Source organism: Ixodes scapularis, unplaced genomic scaffold (genome assembly GCF_016920785.2).
Source record: "Ixodes scapularis isolate PalLabHiFi unplaced genomic scaffold, ASM1692078v2 PGA_scaffold3__209_contigs__length_174095766, whole genome shotgun sequence".
Taxonomy (NCBI): Eukaryota; Metazoa; Arthropoda; class Arachnida; order Ixodida; family Ixodidae; genus Ixodes; species Ixodes scapularis.
The window spans coordinates 40,730,835-40,755,163 of record NW_024609868.1 but is presented as its reverse complement, the minus strand read 5'-3'; the positions used below and the strand labels follow the sequence as shown (position 1 = coordinate 40,755,163).

The 24,329-nt window shown below is 47.4% G+C and overlaps 2 protein-coding genes across 4 annotated transcripts; one reads left to right on the top strand and one right to left on the bottom strand.

Moving 5' to 3' along the window:
- Window positions 1-143: 143 nt before the first annotated feature.
- Window positions 144-13,570, top strand: LOC115319264 (phosphatidylinositol N-acetylglucosaminyltransferase subunit C). 3 transcript variants are annotated; one of them, XR_006078082.1, is made up of 8 exons: window positions 144-489; window positions 703-772; window positions 1,450-1,589; window positions 1,964-2,129; window positions 2,675-2,733; window positions 2,806-2,962; window positions 9,133-9,281; window positions 12,722-13,570. XR_006078082.1 is itself a non-coding variant. In XM_029979140.3 (8 exons), exons 1-8 carry the CDS (start codon window positions 363-365, stop codon window positions 12,765-12,767), a joined length of 894 nt encoding a protein of 297 aa, XP_029835000.3. In that variant the 5' UTR covers window positions 144-362; the 3' UTR covers window positions 12,768-13,570. The 3 variants fall into 3 exon arrangements, 2 of the variants coding, with proteins under 2 accessions (XP_029835000.3, XP_029834999.3); XM_029979140.3 differs by having other exon boundaries at window positions 2,695-2,733; XM_029979139.3 differs by lacking the exon at window positions 12,722-13,570 and having other exon boundaries at window positions 2,695-2,733; window positions 9,133-9,629.
- Window positions 12,591-24,329, bottom strand: LOC8029037 (acyl-CoA-binding domain-containing protein 6). Its single transcript, XM_029971686.4, has 9 exons — window positions 24,065-24,329; window positions 23,903-23,967; window positions 23,714-23,807; window positions 22,473-22,544; window positions 22,286-22,405; window positions 22,103-22,192; window positions 19,537-19,567; window positions 18,898-19,079; window positions 12,591-12,825 (listed from the first exon to the last, which is right to left on the bottom strand). The coding sequence occupies exons 1-8, from the start codon at window positions 24,212-24,214 to the stop codon at window positions 18,943-18,945; spliced, it is 759 nt and encodes a 252-aa protein (XP_029827546.3). The 5' UTR covers window positions 24,215-24,329; the 3' UTR covers window positions 12,591-12,825; window positions 18,898-18,942.

Below are 24,329 nucleotides of genomic sequence, written 5' to 3'. Positions count from 1 at the left end.
TTATATTTAAAGTCTATTCAATATTCTTCACATTCTATTTTATTTTTTAACTCAAGAACATTGCAGAAAAAAATAACTTTAGATCGTTTAGATTAAAAGATAGCCAACACAATCCATTAGCGCAGTCACAGCCGATGGCCACAGCGTATCCACAGCTGAAAGCGAAAATTAGCGAAAACATGGTGTGCGCCTGGGTGTGACGGCTCGGCGGCGGCAACAGCCAAAAGAAGAACCACGAAACCATCGTGAAAGCAAAGTGGTAACGGTTATAACTCCAAGATTATAACATATCATATCATTAACGCGTGGCGCGATGTTATGCGTTCGTTGACCGGTGGTGTTAGAAGCTGTCGTTTCCTACCATGGACGAGCCTGCGGACGAGTCTTTACCAACTCCTAAGCAAACCTGGCGAAAGGTGCTGTACGAGGACCAGAATGTGCCAGACAATTACGTCGATCAATCGTTCTTGTGTCAGCTTCGCAAAAACGGTAAGTGTTTTGTCAGGGAACAAAACTTTGTGCAGCAAATCGTCTCGCATCTTTACAGTTAGCTGATGAACCGAACCGCTGTCATTTGGAAAAACGAAGGACGCGCTACAATGATTATCCGTCTTTCTTTTAATTTTGATATCTTAAATAGACGCCCAATTTGCCCTTGATGATTATTCTGTTTATATGCTGGATTTGAATATTTATTTACAGTAAACCCAGTGCAGTTCACCGTGCCCCAAGCGCTCTATGCTGCCACAGGAGTGACTCAACAAATCTGCAGGTACGAACGGCGCGCGCATTTCACTGGACGAAGTCTTACTGCGCCTCTGACCTAATTGAGCACAAGGGTTGACAACACAGTGAGGTTGAGAAAAATAAGCATCAATTTGATGAGAATACATATATATTAGACTGTCCTCAACATATTTTCATGTGTCACTGGTGGTTTATCTGTCATAAGCATTATCTTCATTTTATAAATTTTACACCATAATGATAATGATTCTTGCGTGTTTGGACAGCCAGAAGTTAGTCAGCCTTAGTGGACGTCTGGTGTCTTGGCCGTAGACGAGAAATTTATCAAGCTAGCCTGGGGTCTTTAGTGTGCATCACGCAAAACATTGACAAGACCACACACCGGTACGATGCTCATTCAGGTCGAAATGGGCAGGGGTAAGGATCGAACCCAGGATACCTCGGCTTTGCAGAGCAATCTTTTGCTTCACACGCTTTGAGCTGCGGTGTGCCAACACGCTCAGCTGTTAACCCCCAATTTTGTACCATGCAAGTCATATTGCGAAGCGGGCAACAAGTAGCAATTTTGTACCAGCGCCGTAGAAGGACGTTACGTGCGAGCCGTGTATACTAATAGGGCCTGAACCAAGTGTAGCCCTCAAACATGGCCACTTATATGCAAGTGCTTACTGCAGAACGACGTTTCAAGCAGTCTACATGCAGGGCGGTTCTGTTCGTGGTGCTGTACGCATGGCTCAAGGAGGGCAGTCTCTCTCCCATTACCCTGCTGGCCAGCATAGTACTGCTGTGCTGCCCGGCGTACCTGCTCTATGTGGTTGTGGAACAGAGACATCTAGGCAAGAGTAAGTGTTCCATGCTTCGTGTGCTCCCTTCGGTTCCCTGCAGATTTTTTGAGAAGACTGCTTTCATTAGACTCTTTTTCCGAGCCTAGAAAACTTTTCTCCAAACCCACGCCTAACAATGAAGAATGTTCCTTCATAAGGAGTTAGCTTCTGAGAGCATTTTCCATGGGGAAGCAGAATAGCGTGGTGCTGGAGCTGCACTTGCGAAATAATGTAACGCAGCATTGGTTACACGAATCCACACCAGTACAACCCTTGTTCGTCTTTAATTCAGAACTCTCAACGTGTTTCAGAGCTGCAGTGCATTAGGTCGCTCAGCTGCCCACCGAATTCCTCGGGGTCATGCCCTACAACCCGTTTTTGTGTTGGGTCAGTGCTTGCGGACTTGCGGAGAGCTGCTATCTTCGTTGCCTTTGGGTTTTCCCTGGCCCCGATCTTGAAGACGCTGACAGAAACCATCAGCACGGACACCGTGTATGCCATGGCGGCCGGCATGCTTCTGCTTCACCTGGTCACCCACGACTACTCTGAAGATGCCAAGTACGCCATGCCTTCTTATGACCACAATTGAGGAATGTGTAGCAATGGATGTTTTCAGTGTTTTATCATTTTCTCAAATCGTGGCATCGAAATGTAGTTCTATTTATTTCTCTCTAAAAAATGGCCACAAGGGCTTGATTGCAGCTCGTTGGGAAGTTTTCTAGAAGAAAATGTAAGCAGCAAAGGCCATTCGTCCCCAACACATCTGCAGGCGTCGCTGGACTAACTACTTTTTGATGAAAACTTTCCCAAAGTCGCTCCATACTTTTCACAGTCTAAAACATTCATACCCTAATCTAAACCTAAATGCTCCAACTCCGTGCAATTTAAAGTTTATGCATAGCGAAAAACGTGGTTCACTTTTCTCGCCAACATCCCGTGGCTCGTTTTTATGTTTGGATTAATTCCTCTTCTCATTTTCTAAAGGGAGGGTTTAATTGACTCTATTTATTGTCCCTGCACCCCACAACACAATCGATGCATTCTACTAGTGTCTCTGGCTCTCCAGCAGGTCATCAGATACTTGTATGTTTTGCTAATTACAGCCCTCTCTCATGGCCCACAGGTCAGAGCAGAATAACACTGAGGATCTCTCGCCTGACGAGTGAGTAATCGACCGGTTGGTCAAGCAGCAAGGAGTGCCACTAAACGGATATGTCCATCTCGACCAATACAGTGGCAGCAATGCCTGGAGCACAGTGTCCCTCAATGGTGCCCTCTTTGCTGCTGTGTGCCTGGCATCGCGCCTGCCTGGGATTGGCCCGGTGTTTGCACTGTCCACACTGGCTGTGGCGCTGTTCCTTCTGGCCCCGCTGCTCTGCTCGTGGATCCAGGTGGGACGTCCGCCACGTTTCTTGCTTCTAAAATCGCATACAGCAAAAACCTTTTTTATGCCGGAGGCCTCTGCAAGTTAGAGGAGGTGTGAGACCAGTTGAGACGTGCGTGTTGACTTGTTCCATTTTAAATGAAATGCCAGCAACCGTGATCAGTTACTGTGGATATTGTGCATTGCATGGTAATCAAGCGAGAAGCAGGTAGTTTGGTAACGTCGCTTGAGACAAACTAATTGCAGGTCGAGAAGAGGATATGTGCATGTCTTCTCGACTCACAACTGCTTTTTGCAATCAGCACTTGTCCCCGTGTATGTTAATGTGCATTATATGGTGCATAGTCGACTCGAAGTCTCTGGTGTTGCCATTGCAATGAATGTACACCCCCCCCCCCCCCCCCCCCATACAGCCCCAGAACATTACTGCTAGGCTAACCTAGGGGACATTAAACAATTACCAGTTACTACTACTGTCGAGACTGGTTATAACGAAGTTAATGGGAATTGGAAATCACTTCGCTATATCCGCTTTTTTCGTTATATCTAGACTCGTAAAAGTAACATGCAAAAAAAAATAAAAAAAGATAACACGGGCCGTCACAAGCACATGTTTATCGTGCCTGCAGAAAGCGGTATAGGCTTGCCTGCACGCGCTCTCTGCTAGATCAGAGTCGCTTCTCGCCAACTGCGAGAAGCTCCGATTGAGAAAAGATCCTGTGAGCTACGTACAAACCGTGTCGTCAGCTGCGACTGCTGCGCGGAGGACACCAGCGGTGGATGGCGTTCTTCCCGTTTATGCGCACTTCGTTGAGGATGGCATGCTTTTGGTTCAAGGAGATGACTTCGTCTTCCCCGTTGTGGGAGCCACTGGTTTCCCTCCCCCGAGAAGGCGTAAGCCGAGGCCGTTCCGGGCGAAGTTGTCCGACTTTGAGCCCGGTCGCTCCGTATCGTGTCGGAGAGACTACGTCACCATGCTGACCTACTCTCTCGCACTCCTCCGCATGTCTCCCCGATTTCGGGGGAACAGCGACTTTGCGCGAGGAAGAGTCGGGCCTGCCCTCCAAGTGGACGGCCGTGTGGTCGAGGAGTCCTGGATTGGACTCCGGGCAACGGGTTGAGTCGCGGCGCGAGCTTGTCCGACCGGCAATGACTCCAGACTAGTGATTCCCCGGGCTCTGACAGTCGGCGTCCCCACAACCTGTGGACGTCCGTCTGCCGAGGGCCCTGGCCCCGAACTCCTGCGACGACGGGTAGCGGCGTGAGCTCGCCCGACCGGCGATGACTCCCCTTTGGCTCTCAGGTCGACGGGCGCTGCGGGCATACCGTGTCCGCGGCTCGCTTGACTGCAGTGTCTTGTTGGGGACCCCTGGTGCTCAATAAACGCTGCTGGATACCGGGATCATTGTTGTTGGCATGGCGTTGGCCGAACCCGGCGCGGCGACCGCCCTCGCTGGTAGCCGTCGGCCGCGCGGTGGGACTGGCATCGGATTACCCCTTTTAGCACCGGACCGGTCCCCGGACGTAAAGGTGCGTGATCGGCCCTCCTTTTATTCCCACAAAATGGTGCCCAACACGGGGCCACGGCACCTATCGTTGTCATGGCACTGCTCCGCCACGCCATGCCGAGATGGCGGAGCCTCCCTTGGGGAGGCCGGCTCCCTTTGTGAGCCGTCATGATGCGAATCCCATCGTGGCCCAGATTTGGGAGCCACATCCAAGAGCCAGCCCGGAATCCTGAGTGAGTCACGATTTCTTCATTCTCTTTTTGTGTCTTCCCGCAGGAGACGCTTTATCATACCTGTCCCCTCTGGTGATGGGCGTCGCTAGCAACAGACCCCACTGCCTGACAGTTGCTGACTCCGCTGCCAACCCCCACCTAGTTAGAGGGTCGTCGCCTCTGGCGGCGTCCTCGGAGCCTTGTCATGGAAATCGCGTTGCATTGACCCCCGTGGGCCTAGCGACGAATGTTGTTTGCAGCAAAGAGCTTACAAGTCAGCGGGACAATCTGGGTTCGTAAATATGCGCGTTTCTTTGACACTGAGTTGTCGGACTTTCTGGGAGAGTCGGTTGGTGCGTCCGCAATTAACGTCGCCAAGTAGCTCTTAATGCTACCGACGGGCTCCGGGAGCCGTAGGCCACACATCCGCCGGCGTCCGGAAGCAGTTTTCATACTGTGGGCGGCGGGCGCGCACTGTACGCTACTTTTATTGTGGTTGGCGTGAGGGTTTTCTTCGGGATAGATTGGTTTTGCCGACACCTTTTAAGCTTCTGCTGATTTCCGCGAGTAACGGCTTTGCGTTATAATGGCACAACATACTATAGACGGGGCGGCGTTTTAGCTACCTCGTTTTGTGCGCTTCGCTAGGGATGCGTGCATCTCTAAGACTCTACGGAGTTAGTTGTTTTAGCAGTCCCCGGCCCAGCCCCTGGTGCAGCCACCGCTGGCAGCGGAGAGTCGCCGGCTCAGTGCCCGGCGACTTCGGTTTGCGTACGCGGGGTGCCCTCTAATTCTGTTAGTAGCCTCGCGTGGCCTGCCTTTCAACTTGAGCCTCCCACCCTGCGGTAGGCCAGTTAATGTACGCAGGCAGCCGAGTCCAGATACAATGAGGACCCGGCCAAAACCTGTTTTTGGAGACCATTGCCTCCCCTCGGTGGCAGTGTGTCGACCGAGAACAATGATCTCTCCCTTGGACCTTGCCATACTGCAGGTCTGGAGAGGGCGAAGAGATGTTTCTGGGGTGCTGGCGTGGGCTCTCCTTTCCGTCATTCAGGAAGATGCTCGCGCCCCCTTTTTCCCTGCCATCCCCCACAACGTGCGACGGCGAGGAACACGCCGAGCGGCTGGGCGGGACCTGCTGGATGTGCGTCATCGCTGACGCTGCCGGGAGTTTACGCAGCCGACGGCGGCCAGGAGCAGCAGACGGGAGGCCGACTTCCGGCCGGTGCAAGATGGCCGCTGTCGTCTTTCTGTCGTCGGACCCCACCGGGGCGCCCAGCTGAACAAGGCTTCCTGATGCGGGCATGGTTGCGGACGTCACCTGATGCCGGCTCCGAGGAGTATCTTCAACTTCAGTGGCCGGCGTTTCCCTCGCCACCGGTCCCCTGCGCCCATGTCTGGAGTGGCCTTGGCGGGCTCTGTGCGCGTCACGGTGTCCGTTTCAACGGAGGTCGGCCCACAACGACTCGACGACAAGCAGCGTGAGCCGAGCAACGTCCCCAGTGAGTGGCACTCTGGGTTGCGGAAGGACTTCCTGTCCGACCCTTCGTTCGTCCGACATCGAGGAGCTCTTCTTGGCTTTATTCGACGGCACCGGAGTGCATCGCCCCACCAGTGCGGCGTGAACTCAGGTGCGTTGAACATTTACTGGCCGCAAACGGAGTACCCGCCTCGAAGAGCACAAAAGAGACGTGGAGATGGCAACATATGCCACAACATCAAAAACTGAACTGGTGGACCATTGTTGGACGACTGGTCACACTTTTGACCTTGCAAATGCTGTGACCCTGGCACGCGAACAACGGTGGGGCCCTAGAAGATTTCTGGAATCATGGTGTATTCGCAGTGACCCATCTGCCGACTGCAAATATAACCGCGGCCCCCTCCCTGACGTGTACACCGACATCATGAAAAAACCTTTAATTTAACTTCCCATCCAGGACGGACGTAAAAAGAAGTTGAAGCGAGTGCAGACGATGATAATGTCTCCCGTATGCCATCGACGAAGAAGTCGGCAGAACCAGCGCTACGGATGAAGAGAAGGAAAAGAAGCGTTGGATTTCTGGTAGCTAGTCGGATGCTCCCAGGCCGCACTGATGATGTCTCCCGTATAGGAGACGAAACGTCTGATAACTGCTGGTATTGTTATGCAAGTCTGAGGGATTTGTTCTTTTAATCATGAATCCCGGCTTTTGGAACATTTTTGCATTTACGGTGGCGGTTCTGGGGGCTGCCGGGGCCCCCGAATCAAGATCTTGTATTTGTAAGCGCGACTGGCACCCGTGTTGTCAGCGTGCAGGTTTTGTATTTTGGGGGTTTGAGAGCCGGCGCCCCTTTCTTTGAAAGGGGTGCCAAATGTTTTAAGGAGGGGGGGATTGTGGGAGCCACTGGTTTCCCTCCCCCGAGAAGGCGTAAGCTGAGGCCGTTCCAGGCGAAGCCGTCTGACTTCGAGCCCGGTCGCTCCGTATCGTGTCGGAGAGACTGCCTCACCATACTGACCTACTCGCAATCCTCCGCGCGTCTCCCCGATTTCGGGGAAACAGTGACATCGCGCGAGGGAGAGTTGGGCCTGCCCTCCGAGTAAACGGCCGTGTGGTCGAGGAGTCCTGGATAGGACTCCGGGCAACGGGTCGAGTCACGGCGCGAGCTCGTCTGACCGGCGATGACTCCACGCTAGCGATTCCCCTGGTTCTGACGGTCGGCATCCCCACAACCTGTGGACGTCCGTCTGCCGAGAGCCCTGGCCCTGAACTCTTGCGACGACGGGTAGCGGCGTGAGCTCGCCCGACCGGCAATGACTCCGCTCGCAATCACCCCTTTGGCTCTCAGGTCGACGGGCAATGCGGGCACACTGTGCCCGCGGCGGCTCACTTGACCGCAGTGTCTTGTTGGGGACCCCTGGTACTCAATAAACGCTGTTGGATACCTGGATCATCGTTGTTGGCATGGCGTTGGCCGAACCCGGCGTGGCGACCGCCCTCGCTGGTAGCCGTCGGCCGCACGGTGGGACGGGCATCAGATTTCCCCTTTGAGCACTGGACCAGTCCCCAGACATAAAGGTGCGTAATCCTCCCTATTTTAATTCCCACACCGTCGAGATGCCGGCGGTGCGGGGACTCTCCATCGTTGAGTGGTGATGATTCGCCGATTCGGTGCTTGAGCGAAGTTAGACTTTCGCGCAAGTGTGACCAGACCAGCCAGCGGTGCCAACATGGAACACAAAGCAAACAAAGCACGCACAGCACGGAGACCAAGTTTGCTCACAAGCTCGTCTTTCTTCAGTATAGAGAGCCTAGATTTAAGAGAAGGGGCAATTGCTCTACAGTGGTAGTGGATTGTGGGCCGCGTTTGCAAAACGAGCTGAAGCATGTAAGGAGTCAAAACTCTAAAGCGTTCACCTTCTGCAAACATGTCCACCTCTCCACCCAGTTTCCTTGCCACACCGGCCACGCAACAACCAAATTCGTGCATACTTGCATCAATCTGCCCAGGAGGCGTCTGCTATTAAATTGCAAATGCTCTAGATGGTTTGAGTTGCTCCCTCTCTTAAACCTAGGCTCTCTCCATTATCTTTGCCGGTACGTTGTCGCTAGCGCTCTGAACGCCCCTATTGGCATGCCACAACGGCTTCTTCGCTGCGATGCAGAAAGGTTGCGTCCCAGATAAGGAGCGAGGAGCAGACAACGATGCAGAGGCTGCCGCCGGTGGCCTTAGCAGCATCGCCTGTGACCCGTTCTGAATGGTTGCTCGGCCGTGGCAGCATAAGTGCGGCGGTCTGAGACTTGGTGAACTTTTTATTATTTTTTAAATTATCACAAAACTTTTCTTTGCTATATCCACGGGAGCCTATCAATTTCCGTTGCTAAAAACAGACACAAATGCATTGAAAAAGTGCAAACGGGAATGGGAAACCATGATCGCTTCGCTGTAGCCACTATTTTGTTAAAACCGACTTCGTTATAACCGGTGTCGACTGTACTAACCCTAAAATTTGTAACAGCCCCTCCCCTCCCTCCCTCCCCTCCCCTCCCCTCCCCTCCTCCCCTCCTCCTCCTCCTCCTCCTCCTCCTCCTCCTCCTCCTCCTCCTCCTCCTCCTCCTCCTCCTCCTCCTCCTCCTCCCCCCCCCCCCCCCCCCCGCCCGCCAAGAGTGAGAGCCCCGGATGAACCTCCGGATACGAGTAGCCCTGCAATACAGGTGTCTAAGTCTGCCATCAGTCGAGAATACCGTAAAATACTGGGCAAATGCCCACCGCACTTCCACTGAAAACTGGGTTAACCTAGGCAAAGGCGCTTGTCTGGTCAAATTGAGCGCTTAACGTATAGTTTGCTAAATTTTCAGGCTTGGGAAATGTCAATAGTGGGCGCTTCTGCGGTATTTTACGGTAAGCTGGAAGAAGTGGAACCCTCTTTCCGACATATCAAAGACTGCACAATTTTTCTCTCTGCGTGGCAACAGGGCCGCTGGCACAGGGTGCAGGTCGCGCTGACTGTCGGTCACGTGGGTGTGGCTCTAGCAGGGTGTGGACATCCTGTCCTGCTGGTCGTCTTGGCTTGCGTGGGGCTGCTGCTACCCTGCCACTTTGTGCACTGCCACCGGCTGAGGCAGTGTGTATTCCCTCTTTTCTCTTCCGATTTCTCTCTACGGCTCTCTGGTACTTGGTCGCCGTCGGTCTTTACCCTATTCTTGCATTACCTACGGTAAATCGTGACATACTTTGTCACACGGTACATGTACCTGCGGCTTCTTACCTTTTTCCGTGTGATAAGAGTTGCTGTTCGCAAGAAGTAACGTTGCAAATAGAAATCTCAAGAGTTAAGGCTGGTTCACACATTTGCAACTACTCATGATTGAGTGTGTTAAAACCTCTTAAAAGCTCATGCGACAAGAGGACACGGTGGCGCCACCTCAGGGGCAGCCGTGGAACACCAGGGATTTCCATACATTTTTTTTCGTGCATCATCCTTTTTTTTGGCTTGAACAATTTTTGACGATGTTATACACCAACTCATGTTTACAAACAAACCAGAGCTCCCCTAGCGGATGCCACCGGCGCCGCGCATGTGCAATGGGGGTGTGGGCAGGAAGCTCGCCGTCGCCCATAAACAAACCATTGAAATGCGATGTTGTCGGCGTCGGTGTGAGTCCGCCTGCTCTTTTTCGCGTTCGAATTGTCGATTCTACGTCCTCTTAACGATGTCTGACTACTTGAGCGGCGTCAGCGAAATTAACGAGGCCTCGATACACCGCAAAACTTCGCGTGAATAATCTGACTTGCGGCGATTCATTCTGCGTGGAAGCCGCAGTATGTACGCTAATGCTTGATTCGCTTGATGAGATTTCGCTCGCAAGTTTCAGTTGCAACGCTGCTCGGGCTGCAAAAGCGTGAACCGGAGCTGAGATGGTCGACGTCGATACTGAAAATCGCAAGCAGAATCGGACCAAGTGAATTGGGCATAACAAGTCGGTGATGGTCACTGTTAACAATGATCAACATCTTCATATATCTACTGTTTACATCGAACCTGCTTACCAACCTTCAAATTGAAGTCTTTTGAGGCCTGCACTTACTTCTTATTGCAAGTACCGGGACATCATTTGGTCTGCGGGCCGGCGTCGTCTAAGAGAGCAGACGACAAGCAGAAATGTTTGAAAGAGCAGACGACAGTTCGAACGATCAGGCAGCCGTTTGAACTTAAAGACACACTGAACGTAGTCCGCAGGTGGACCACACAACTTGACGGTTTTCTCGCGTTCATGTTGGAACAAAACAAATAAATGTGAGGACCACAGGTATCCCTGAAGTATCGTAAGGGAGTATTCACTGGCGGCCATAGCTGTGTGCACGACTGCTGAGCACGTGCCAACGGTGAGCCTCCACAGTCTTTATGCCACATACACTCGGCATCAAATCTGACTAGAGCGCGGGAGCGGTGCACTCCGGACTGCGCATACAACATCTGGTGGCGGACGCTGGGCCTGAGATAACGTGCATGCTCAGAGGCGCTAGGCAGATGCCAACGTTTGTGCTGACCTTTCTGCAAACTCCGCCATTTGCCAGAGCACCGCTCGGCACCTGCAGGTTGCAAAATCAAGGCGCTCGGTGTGGCGGCCCACGCGCCGCCGACTCCACATTATCGCGCATTCTTCAAAGAGGAATTAAGGTGCTGAACTCGAGTGCTTGCTTTCATACTCACGTGAAAAACTGCTGATGGTGTGCGCACAAAGCTGCACATTTTCTTGCTTGTGTGTAATGCTTCCTCACTGCTACCAATTCAAGTGCTTGTTATCTCCGCTCTTTCGATAAATTGCTTTTACAATGAGAACACAACGCGGCTTGTGATTCAACGGTAATGAACGTGGTTCTGGCACTAAAATTATTTCGTTCCTTAAAGCTTCCTGCCGCAAGTGCAAGCAACACCGACGCTACCAATTGAAATATTTTATGTCTGAATGAATCTTCTAATATAGAGCATGTCGCAAGACACTTGGGTTTTCATGAAAATATTTTAATTCATGGCTTTGGTTTAGAGCAAGAATTAAAAAAAAAAAAAAACGAGATGAACGAAAAAAAAAAAAGGTCTTGTGAGAAAATTATTTTAAGTGCTCATGCTGAAGCATGTGATGTGCCACATAGATTCAGTAGCGGATAGGACCACATTGAGCCACTTTCAGGCTCACTTTGTTTTTATCCGACAAAAGCAAGCTCGCAGGTTCAGCGGCTTAATCCCTCTCGTAAGAAGGCGCTATAATGCGGCAGCGCTTGGGCCGCCACACCGAGCGACTTGATTTTGCAGCCTGGAGGCACCAAGCGCTCCTCTGGTGGCCTGGAGAGTGTGGAGATGGGTTAGCACAAACGTTGGTATCTGCCCGGCGCCGCACAATGGCGGTGCATGCTCAGAGGCACGGTATCTTAGGCCCAGCGTCCGCCGGCAGATGTCGCACGCAGAGTCCGAAGCGCACCGCTCCCGCACTCTCTAGATAGGTTCTACGCCGAGTGTACATTCCAAACCATCAAGATTGCCGGCTTTAGCAGCCTATTAATGTGAGCTTGTTTCGAGTACCCGCTAAAAATAGCGTACTCAAATATGGTGTCGGACCGTTTCAATAAAGAGCTTCAAGCAAGTGGCCCCCTTCAGAGTTTGTGTATGGCACGTGTTTTCCTCGCTTTCCAAAGAGACAAGCATGTGCGTGCTGGGCTGTGAAGATCACACGCTGGGCTGTGGATCTGTATACATCGAACAGGTGTATACAATCCAAAGTTTTATGCAGAAATTGTGCCACGTCTCGCTCTGGAGGAGAGCTTTCCCCTTAGCATGGCGTGCACTGCGGCGAAGCAAGACACGCAAAATCGCGATGCCTACTTCGCGGTTGCCGTTTCTGCAGTACACCAGTGCACGATGAGAATCGCACTCAACGAAACTATAACCAACCAGAAAAGACCACGAACATGAAAATTATTGCAAAACTTTTAAGTACTGTCAGTCTTTGCTACGAAAACCATATCAAATAGTAGGTTATTTGAGGCGATAACCAAAAGTTCTGAAATGTCGCATGAGCCTATCGTAATAATCCAAACAGGTAGCGGGGCCTGAGCTATTATATTTTTGGTATCATTTAAAGTGAAATTAAGCTTTGGTGCAATGTTGGTGCAAATTCCTCACATTATGGCAGGATGGATAGGGATAAGTACTTTAGTGGAGTTTGGTGCAGATGGCACAGCAATCACATCACTGCCTTAAATATTGAAAAACCTTTGCCCTAGTGAAATTCAGTTCCAAGGTCACCTGATAGATGGTGCCAGTGTGTTATTTCATCGTAAGAGATCACAAGAACTCCTTTGTAAGCCAATGCAAGTGCGTGAATGGGTCTTCAAGTTCTTTATCCGTCTGTTTAGTGAGCCGGAGCAAGCTTTCTCTGGAGCTACCTATTTAGTTCTATGTAAGTGAGCTGTCTGCCAAGAGTGGAAGGTGGCAGAATCTTGAAGACCCTGTGACAGCTGAAGTACCGCAGCACAGCGATGGACCTTGTTCCTTTTTTTGCTCAGGAACATTCATGGACCCTGGGATGAGGCGGTCATTGAAGACCGGTGACGGAGACACAAGAAGGACCGCCGAGGTTCGACCGGAATCGCGGGCCATGTCCTCGTACCTGCAGTTGTGAAACAACTAAGAGCTCCTGTCATCTCGTAATGCAACAATTGTGTGACAAGCTGTGGACGGAGGAATGTTTGCAATGCTCGGGGGGCTGATTCTGGCAAGTGGTTGCAGTCATGTGTGGACTTGAGCTAGTCAGTAACGCATTAAAAAAGAAAATGTCGATAAAAGAAGGCACCAAAGAAAAGACGTGAGAGCCATGGGATTACATTTGTCTGTCTTTGACTGAAAAATGTCTTTCATCTACCTTCTGTGTTTTGCTGATAAAGGTTCCAGAATTCTTTTAAAATAAATAAATTGATGCCTAACTGTTGTTCCAACCTCCATGACTGCCTCAAGCTCTTTTTCCCACAAAGAGCCATGATTAATACCAAACCTCAAAATTTCCAATTTGAAACTTTACCAGGCACTCGCTTCATCACACATCCTGACGACATTTGGACTAAACCGTTTAAGTCCAGTAGCTGGGGTGCATGCCTGCAGCATGGTTCCATTTAGAGAGGGACCATCAAACTCGGCAAACGGGACCTCCTGGTATAGACATTTGCAACCATGGCGCCCTATTTCGCAAGCTTGAAATTGCACGGGCTTTCCCGCACAAGCAGAGACATGACGGCAGCCAGTTGCCTTGCTTGCAATCTATAGGGTGTGGCAATGTATGGTCGTGTGTTACTTCTTATTATGTTAACTCATTTGTTCATGTTAGCGTATATTAAATATCATGACCTCCTTTTCTGAAACCCTGCCTCCGAGTTCCTTTGGAAAGCAATTCTACCACAACCTCTGCCTCGGGGCAACATACACATTAGCTTCTTTCCATTTGACAGGGCATCATATTGTTCATAAAGTTTGACACCACCTGTACTCCCCGCACCGATGGAACAAAGTGTAGCGTGGTGTACTTCCGGTCGTATCTCTATGCACATACCGGAAGTACTGCCCTACACTTTTCTACACCAGTGCAGAAGGTGTGGGTAAATTGATTGCAGCTATTGTCTCATACTCAACCAGCATGGATGATAAGCATGCCTATTCTCCTGTCCTTGGACGTTTAGAGGTTGACCTCCAAGAGGAGGGATTTCTGCCTGGCAGAAGTTCCCTCATTTCCTTCTGCTTCTTCCTCTCCTTTCTACTTCGTTCCCACACAAGCACTAAGCAAGGGGCAGGCGGAAAATGGCTTGATGTGGGCTGAGATAAATACCTATTCTTATATGTATGCTGAGCAAACAGCTCTTATTTACAGTGCAAGAAACTTTGTGTATGTTATAGACAGGATTCTGTGTTTTCGGAGTTTATTTCTCGTGAACTTTGGAGGTTGGTGTTTTGTTTAGTTTACTTTTTGCTGAAATTTTGGAATTTATTGAAGTTTATTTTTGTAAGGTACACAATTTTCTAAAATTTAGCTTATTTTTCTGTGTTCTCTATGCTTAAAAATTCATAAACAAAAATCAAGTATGGGTATCGTGACCCATTGTCCTGAAGGAACCTTGACAAGCTAAAAGGCAAAAACGTTTCGTCAATGGTTTGAGATTTTGAAAGAAACTGAAGTGGCATCTCCTCAGGACCTCTGACCCTGTGCTCTTATAAAGTTTAAGTGTAAGACGCTGTCTTTTTGCTTTTTAGTTTGCCATTGTAGCCTCGAAATTTAGTTTTTTGGATAAATCTGAATTGACAGAACCCTAATTATAGACCAGTCTCCAAACCCAAGCTTCTGGCCACTGCCATTTTCAGGATTTTTTTTGTTGGGCAAGAAACTTTGTGTACACTCCAGAAATGGGCTTCTGGCCACTGCCATTTTCAGCATTTGTGCGCATGGCAAATGCTCTGCTTCCTTTTTAAATTGACGAGTACACGGGTGCTGGGCTGTGATTCTCTAAACATTAGAATGGTGGATGGTTGGATGGATAGATGCTAATGGCTGTACCCTGAATATTGGGCAGTAGCTTCTGCCACCTAGCCTAGAAACCAAAAGTATAATTTTCAGTGATGTGATTGGCCCGAGTAATTTTGAAGCAACCCTTGGAGCAGTCAAAAGAAAGTTTTGGAGCAAACGCGCACACTTCATCTTCATTCATTTCACTGTAAATATTATATTAAGATTCATGTGGTGGCTTGCCCAACTAAAAGGCACTGTCTACTTTGCCATCTCAGTTATGTGTAACCTTTTGTTAGCATCGATTGCACAGCAGGAATGCCCCCCCCCCCCCCCCCCTTTTCCAAAAAAAAACAACAGAATTATTGTTTAGTTGTGTGTAGTACCAGCAGACGAGGCAGCAAGATGATGACTGATAAAGAACAGCGCAAACTGCCGTAAATGTTAATTTTAGGTATGAAGTCCCACTGAAATAATCTTAGAATACAATAACGCAAAAAAAAGAAATTTATGTTTTCTTCAAATTTTAGAGGTTGTTATAACACAGCGATTCTTAATCAGATAGAAACAAATCATAAAGAATACACCTACAGAAGAGTCCCTGTAAATCTACTTGTAATACCGAGTTATCCTTGCGAAATCTCGAATTGAAAAAAAAGATGCCGCCAGGATATCGCAGTCTCTCGTGAAATATTCACTGGCAGCCATATTGGTGATGTGCATAATCAAAAGCGTCGCTATATTCGACTTTTCCCTATTGGCCAAAAACTAACATAATGTCAACAAATTTTTTTTTTTTGACAGAAATAAGAGTAACGTAAGAATTAGTACTAGTAGTACTGAATGGCCAGAAATCCGATTACGTTGATGTAACATCAGGAGTTCCACTGAGCTCTGTCCTGGGTCCACTTTTGTTTTTAATTTATATTAATAATATTTCTGTTGGAATTTCCTCTTGTATTCCACTGTTTGCTGATGATTGTGTAGTGTATAGAAAGATTAAGAGTTCAGATGATGTCGCCCAGTTGCAAGTAGACCTTGATCGTATTCACAGTTGGTGCTCTACGTGGAAAATGAATTTAAATCACAAAAAGTGTGTTAACCTTTGTTTTAAAAAGAAAAGGAAACAAATTGAATCTCAGTGTTTTATAAATCATAACCCTATAACCAAGGAACTTACGTACAAATACTTAGGTGTCATATTGTCATCTGACTGTTCATGCAATGCCCACATAGAAGAAGTAGTCTTAAAAGCTGGCAGGGCAATGAATTTTATCCAAAGTAACTTAAAATGCTCACAACCTAACTTAAAGACAACTGCTTATTTAACATGTGTTAGACCCATTTTAGAGTATGCATGTGCTGTCTGGGACCCAGCCCAAAAAACATTGATTGATAAGCTGGAGAAAATACAAAACAGGGCGGCTAGGTTTGTTCTTGGACGATACGGGAGGAAAGAAAGCTGTACAGAAATGAAAAAAATGTTACACTGGGAACCACTTTCCGTACGTCGGGAAAAACTGCGACTAAAATTTCTTTTTTGTACGAACAATTGCACAGTGGAATCGGCTGTCTGACGAGCAAGTGTGCTGTTTCAATGAAGACGCATTCTTTTCATCCTTGTAAACCCGCCTGCTGTAACGCCCTCGGGCACTGCGGGGTAATCAGTGAATAAAGAATTTTAATTTTGACGGTGTTGGCAGTGTTGTTTCAGATTGGAATGACTTCAAACTTCCACGGTGCCCATTTCCAAACACCCTCAAACTTCTTGTTCACCGGGTAATGACGTCACGAGAGGGAACAGTAGGAAGGCACCACCAAAACATCTCGCCGCTAATAGCTGTGTGCCCGACTGCTGAGCACGTACGCGAAGTGGGCATCCACAATTCTTTTACCCATGCACTGCAAACCATCACGATTGCCTGTCTCAGCAGCCTATTAATGTGAGCTCGTTCCGAGTATCCGCTAAAAATAGCAGACTCAAATATGTCGTCCAGCGTTTCAACAATACTGCAGTTTCAACTAAAAAGCTTCAGACAAGCGCCCTCTTCAGAGTTTGTGTGTATGGCGCGTGTCTTCCTCGCTTTCGGAAGACACGAGCCCCTACGTGCTGGGCTGTGACAATCTCACGCTGGGCTGTGGATTTGTATACATCGAAAAAGTCAAGCTGAAGTTTTATTCAGAAATTATGTCGCATCTCGCTTTGCACGAGTGTTTTCCCCTTAGTACGCGGGTGCGCTGCAGCGAAGCAAGACATGCAAAACCGCGATGCCTACTTTACGGTTGCCGCTTCTGTGCAGCACACCACTGCGCGGCGAGAAGCGCACTTCCTAACTGACCCACCAGAATAGACCACGAACACGAGACTTATTGCGAAACTTCCGAGTACTCTCAGTCTGATATGAAATGCAATTGAATAGTGCATTGTTTGAGGCGATAATCAAAAAGCCCTGAAAACTCGAATAAGCCTATTGTAATGCTCCAGCCGTGTAGCGAGGACTGAGCTATTATATTATTGGTATTAACTAAAGTGAAATGAAGTTTTGGAGCAATGTTGGTGCAAATTTCTCACATTATGGTAAAATGTAGCAGGACGTAGCAGGGTAAAGACTTAGGCACAGTTTGGTGCAAATGGCGCAGCAATCACATCACTGAATTTTTCCTCCCCGCTAATTTCCCTCCCTGATGTCTTTTTGGAACCATCACGAGGAGGTGTGGAATAATGCCAAAATAACCCTTAAAAAAACGAAAAAAGAAAAAAACAACAATTTTTGCCTTCTCTTTCTAGTGAGGGAGTCGTCGATTTCCCTTGTCGGCGCCACCGTAACATTGCGCCCTTTGAGACTGGACCAGAGCCACGCAGGAGGGAGTCCCAATTTTCCTCTGTCGTGCCTGTCCCCAGCTGTGCTAGTTATTCATACGTCCTCCAATTCTTTCTAGATAATTTCCACTAGTCTTCTAATCTCCTCTTCGTTATAGGACAAGGGTCAAGGCTTGAAGGAGAAACTGCATTCAATCCCAACAGGAAACGACTCTGCACAGGATATTTCAAGCCAGTGGACGATGCCATTCTGGTATGCCTTCGTTACAGCAACAAGCTGTGCCAGAGGAAGTGCAAAAAAACACACTGGACAGCTTTGTTACTTCATGCGCTTTAAGAGCACCAGTGCAAATGAAAATTACACATTTTTTTTTCAAAATGAGAAAGGCAGCAATGTAACTCTTATGCACTTTCAATATATCAATGTACATAACTCCATAAAATGAATTTCATATTTTTCACTTGGATGTGTGCTGTGCCCTATGCTGTTCCATATTCTAGTGAATATATTCAGTTCAGTGAACTTTCAGCTAAGTGAAATATTTCCTTGAGTCCCTCGAACTTCGTTCAATTGAGAGTTTAATGTATCTGAGGGATCATCTGAATCCTTCGAATGCTCGCCTTCAGCACACACCAGACAGCTTGTACAATAAAATGGTAACGGAATTATGTCGACGAAAACACCTCATTGTGATGACCTTTCCACCCATCCCTCCATTCTCATATACAAACCCCAGCGCTCCGGCCAAATCCGTCATCCCGTCGGGGGGGGGGGGGGGGCAGAAGTAAGCCCTGTGCACTCCCACTTGGCAAACGGTACACCGCCTCTCCAATTCTTCGTACTTTTCCATTAATGTCCTAGTTTTCGATACTCCCGTTCTGGCCTCAAACAACAACAGACTCTTCTTTGAATTATTGAACCAATGTTCTTTCCTCATTTCCTGTCTTTATCCACTATACATAGTTAAAGCTGATTTTCTTTGCATTCCTTCCTCCCATACTTTTCCATTAATGCCCTAGTTTTCGATACTCCCGTTCTGGCCTCAAACAACAACAGACTCTTCTTTGAATTATTGAACCAATGTTCTTTCCTCATTTCCTGTCTTTATCCGCTATACATAGTTAAAGCTGATTTTCTTTGCATTCCTTCCTCCCAGTCTCCTCTTGGCCTCCTTCACTTTCTTTTCGACAGCTGCTCAAGGCTGACAACTGCCACCTCGAAGCTGACGTCTTGTTAAGATGAGCTTGTTGCAGCCTTTTGCTCCTACTATACTACTAAGATTTCTGTTGAAAGAAAAAATTAATTTTGTTCACCCATCTCCCCGACAACGTTGGGTTTTTCCTATTGGTAGGCGTCTTGGACGACAACTTGCCTGGATGCTAGCAGTGTTGTGGCAGCTGGTTTTTCATGCTGGGTATCAGACGGATAAGAGGCGCTGCAGGCCGGGGTCAAGTGCCACCTGTGCCGGTGTCAGGCCCTCACTGTCTCTCGTCTCCAGCAGGGCGCCCCTCTCCAGGAGGAGCCGGGCAATGTCCAGGTGGCCGCAGGAAGACGCTGAATACCGGTCGCAAATGGCAGTGGCAAAACTGATGAACGTGCACTTTTCGCAAAACTCTTACAAAGACTGTGTTTAGGGTTAAAAAGGAACTGTTGCCGACACGGTGAGTTCTAATATAATAGAATGGAATGTGAATGTGTTGGTTGGATAGACGAATGGATGCATGATGGATGTTCCCTTTGGAGTGGGCAGTGGCTTGCTCCACTTGTTTGGATAGTATTTTTAGCTCCAGGTTAAATTATGTCACAGCCAATTTAATCAAATTAAATCTCTCTTCGTCCCTTGATTTTAGTCACCATTCCTCTAATCGTTCACCATGTTCTACTTCTTAAAAAGTGTGGCACCATCTATAAAAAGTCGGAGGACAAAGATACACAATTCAATCCTATTGCCCCAGTAGCTGTTTTCGGCTATTTTCCCATGTACCGATTGAATGCCCAGGTCCATGCTTACCGTAGTGCAGTGGCGTCTGTCCCTCCTGGTCCTGCAATGAGTTCAATGCAAACAGTTTGTGGGGTGGGTTAGTTAAAACAAAGCAAAAAACTTACCAACATAAAAAAAAATAGACCAAGCATTGTGCGTGCTCTTGGTTAAAAATTTCTAATTGGTAATGGCCAAAGCAGACTTGTACGTAATCCATTACAAGTAACGAAATTACTTGTAGCCCCTTACATTTATCAGTAATTTAGTAACATTATAATAATATACTTTTAAGAGTAGTTTTAAAGTAATTCCCTCACAATTTTTACGTAACGGATTCCTTGTAATCTGTTACATTTTTCTTCAGGACGAACCCCCCCCCCCCCCTTTTTTTTAAAGAAAGGGTTTTTATTTTGGTAAAGTTGAGCGCAGTGACACTGTCATGCGAATTGACCAGCGCAAAGGGAGGCTTGGCTCTCTTCAGTTCTGCAAAGCCTTTTTTTTTTTTGCAACACCAAACCACTGAATCTATTATTTTTTAGACCCTAACAACAATGTCGAAAAACCCTTTGTTCTTTCTTTGGGATCGAAGACAGGGAGAGGAGCACACCAAGTGATTGTGTGCCCCTTCGAGAAGATTGAGGCGGTAAGTGCACAGAAAAGAATTAACAATGTCCTCGGTTATTAGCGGCAAGATGTTTTGGTGGTGCCCACCTATGGTTCACCCTTGTGACGTCATTACCTCACAAACAACAAGTTTGATGGTGTTTGTAAATAGCACGGTGGAAGATTGAAATCATTGCGCTCTCAAAGGAACACTGCCTACACCGTCAAAATTAAAGTTCTTTCATTCCTCTTATTTCCGGCGATGATGAATCCTTTTCTGAAGTCATAGTCAGCGTTCGGCCAATAGTGGAAGCCCGACCACAGCGACGCTTTTGGTCGCGCACGTCGCCAATAGTGACTACGACCATTTTCATAATGCCACAACACGAGACAACGCTCAGTCTACCCTAAAATCCACTAAAAGAGATGTGATAATATGTAAAGGTGTATTGCCACAAGCATCCTCGTTCGTTGCTACACACTTCTCGTCTTCTTTTAGAAAACGGGATGTATTTTTTTCTGCATTTTTCACATTATATGACCTTGTTTTAAAAGTTACTTACTCCTTTGTAGTCAAACTTCTAGGGTTGGCCCACTTTATTTGTGAATTCCAGCCACGTTAACCGCATCTCAGTCACCTTTTTTGTGAGTCAGCCTTTTGCGAGCATTTGAAAAACGGTAATAGTCTTCCTTTCTTCTTCCTGTTTTGCCCCAGCGGAACATCTTATCTCAAGCATATTTTTACAAATAAAACATAATGGTGGCTGACGTAGACTTAATATTCTGAGCTTGGGGAGAGAGTGAAACTCATGAGTAGGGCCATAGCGTGGCTTACTTAGTACTCTGCCCTTCACTGCCCGTGGCATCAGCGGACGTATCTGGAAAACACCGGAGTAAACTGCAGTCGGTTCGTTCTCTGTGCGTTTTTGAACGGCACCAAGGAAGGTACACACGGCAAACGTGCATTTACATTTCCTTGTTTTAACCGACGTTCTAATTAATTGTTGTTGTGAGTGTCCTTTTTTCTCTTATTTATATACTGGAAACTTTTTTTTATTCACCAATGTCTCAACCGAGGCTCGACCTGTTCAGAACCAAAGGAAGAGGAATATCGAGCCAAACCTTATTTATTATTTAATTATCACCTTACTGTTACAACAATGTTTTGTTATTGTCTGGCAATATATGTCAGTATAGTAAGATGGACATAAATCAATTCTTATTCTAGTTTTGGCTAGATGTATGATGCCTTCCACAGCTTCGCGATTTAGACAATGGAGAATTTTAGTAGATCGGTCCGATGACTATGATAACGATACCCGACACCCCGCCGTTTGCTGCAACGGCTGCAACGACGAAGCTTTGCTCTATCTTCGAGGTAAATAGTACTTTCTTTGCTTTGCTGAAGAGCATAAAGCATTAATGAGAAAAAATATGGCACTCCCATCCAATGCTTCAGTTCGGAGTGTGTTCAGCGTAGCAGTCGACATAAACGGAAAATGTCCGACGAGACTTTCAAGAGTCAGCTGTTGCTCAAAATACTCAAGGTCATTAAATGGAACAGGTTGCAACAATAAGAACTTGAGTAACCCTCTTCTTTTTGTTTCTTACTTGAGGGCAATAATGTTGAAAGTAACGGATAACTTTTTGGGGTAACAGTCAGTTACTTTCATGGGAGGGTAATTGTAATAAATTGCAATTTAGCCTTAAGTAATTATAAATGAAATTCCTTACTATTTTTCAGTAACATGTACAAGTCTGGGTTAAAGTCATGTCATAGTAGTAGAAGAAAATATTCGACATAATGTCTTCATGCAAAGCGCATTTATGAACATACATTACTTTGTTCCGAAAAGATGCAATATAAGGAAAATTTGTGAGGCGTCTACAAAAGTCACCTTAACCAAACCTTTTATTAAAAAAAAAAAAGAAGGTGACTGTGCTAGTTTGTTACCAACCTGTAACAAAAGCTATAAAAACACTAGGTGCTTACCTGGGCGTGAATGTCTGCTCCGAAGTCCAACAACAGTTTGGCAACATCCCAGTGTCCCCGGTCACAAGCCCAGTGCAGCAGCGTCAACCCCTGCATACACCGTTAGTTTTTATCGCACAAAATGCATGCAACGCTTGCGCGCTCGCATGTCGTGGCGGTTTTCAAGCATGAAAAGGAGTGTACCTCGTTGTCTGGTGCATCCAGCGGCCTGCTTTCAGACTCCAGGCACTCTCGCAACCGCGCCAGATTGTTCTCTTTGACCCAGTCGAATGCATCTTTGCATTCGTTCGCGACGGCCGGTTCCTGGTGGTTGGAAATTGTAGCGAGAAATTCCGCCCTTTCTTTTTTCCCTGTGCCTCCTCGGTGTTACCTCATCACTGTGCTGCAATGTGCTCATGACAGGTCCCATCGATGTCCTTGCTTTCGCTTCTCCTCCTTGCTCCTGCAAGCGGTAAGTTATAGGTTCGTAGAACTAGAAACAACTGTCGGTATGCACTTGGAACACACTCGTAGCTGGTAACAAACATTCATAGTTTGGGATAGTATGCACAACTGCTCACTAAGACTATCACTTGGACAACATAAAGTGGCGAATACATCCTGCAATGCAAAGGCATATTAGCAAAGGGAGACTGAACCGAAATATGGATTCTGCAAAATAAGGTGGCAGAAGCGTTGAACAGGACGCTACAAACTCCAAAACATCACTCATACATCGATATCTCGAACAGGTGGCCGTCTTTTTGGAAAAGAAGGGTGCGATCAGGCGAGGACTGTGACGTCACTATCCTTCTGGAACAGTTGAGAATGACGGGCAGCGGAATTGCTTCAATCCTCCTCACTTCGGTTCACCTGTTCAAGGGGATGAAGAGGGAATGAGAATCGAGATGTCACATGTCTCGTCGGCTGTGTTCAGTTATGCACTTCTTTTCCAGAAATACAGCCATCCGTTAGAGATATTGCTGTATGAGTGATGTTTTGGGTTTTGCAGCGTCCCGCCTATCACTCCAGCCTTGTTTTATAAGCTTGGAATTTCGGTTCAGTATCCCTTTAAAAATGCTGCTATCTCTGAACATTATTTTGCAGCCCCCCGTAGGAGGTTTTAACCTCCAGTTCACACGCCTCTGCGCTAAGGGACTATTTGTGCATGACGGGATTCAGTCAATCAACCAATCCTTTATTTCATATCAAAAACTGATGTAGGCTGTGGGGGAAAAAGTTAAAAGTTTGACTTGACAAGGCCTCTGCAGCATTACCAAGCGAATTATGGGCAATAAACTCGAAAACGAGGTCACTGATGTGAACACCTTTTTGTGTGAACAATTGGTTGTGTATGCCCAGTTGTATTGAGAGGTGCTCCTGGTTTCTGGTATCCATGTTCCAGTCATGAATGCAGTCTGACAGCAACGTCCTAGTGTTTCAGACGTGTAAAGTTCTACAGAGCTGGTATGATGCTAATGCTGACTACGAAATGTGAATCTTAGCTGTTCCTGAATGTGGGGGCTTTCACTTTTTTTTTTTTTTTTTAAGAATGGCAGCAGAGAAACCTTGCAACGGAAGTCACACCACTGCTTTGCTTAGTGTATCACTGTAGTAGTTTACAACAGTTACCTTGCTCCAGTTGGGAAAAAGTTGCTCCACCCGCTCCACGTACTCGCGCATGGCTGACGTTTCGCACAGATCGCCCAGCTTATTCCATGCGTCCCTAAGACGGAGGTATAGCAAAACGTTAAAACAAAAAAGTGTCCCGTGCTTCTCATTTATCACAGATGGCTTTACGAACAGCATACGCTCACGTACCACTTCTGTTTTCCCTTGATGTCGTAGAACGCGGGCTTGGGCGCCTTGCAAGATCCTTCGTGCGCCTAGAAACGTAAAATAAATGAAGTAAAATAGGTTGCACTCTTGTCAGTTGAACGCAAGGAAGAGATGAACTTGTTGAGAAATTTACTGTCTTCATACCTGCTTGTATCTGGCGTAAAGGTAGAGAAGATGATCGGTGCTCAAGAGCCCGGTATTACTTTGGACGTGCTGGGTCGCGGCGGCAAACAGTTCTTTTAGACTGTCGCTCTCTTCGTCTAGGTATAGACCGATGTCATCTCCTTCAGCCATGGCTATGTCTGAATTTTGCTTTACTATTGCGGCTCTGATAATTTTGATGTAAACATTACCAGCGTTTACGACATGAGAGGGTGCAGGCAGGCAGGCAGGCAACTGGCAACTTCTA

What these genes read in the sequence shown, in the direction of transcription:
- LOC115319264 (XM_029979139.3), top strand. Translation starts at nt 363, where the DNA reads ATGGACGAGCCTGCGGACGAGTCTTTACCAACTCCTAAGCAAACCTGG. An exon ending in GTGACTCAACAAATCTGCAG is followed by an intron (nt 773 to 1,449) that starts GTACGAACGGCG and finishes GTCTACATGCAG; the next exon opens with GGCGGTTCTGTTCGTGGTGC. An exon ending in GACTACTCTGAAGATGCCAA is followed by an intron (nt 2,130 to 2,694) that starts GTACGCCATGCC and finishes CATGGCCCACAG; the next exon opens with GTCAGAGCAGAATAACACTG.
- LOC8029037 (XM_029971686.4), bottom strand. Translation starts at nt 24,214, where the DNA reads ATGGCTGAAGGAGATGACATCGGTCTATACCTAGACGAAGAGAGCGAC. An exon ending in TTTTTCCCAACTGGAGCAAG is followed by an intron (nt 22,545 to 23,713) that starts GTAACTGTTGTA and finishes TACCGCTTGCAG; the next exon opens with GAGCAAGGAGGAGAAGCGAA. An exon ending in CATTGCAGCACAGTGATGAG is followed by an intron (nt 22,406 to 22,472) that starts GTAACACCGAGG and finishes TCCAACCACCAG; the next exon opens with GAACCGGCCGTCGCGAACGA.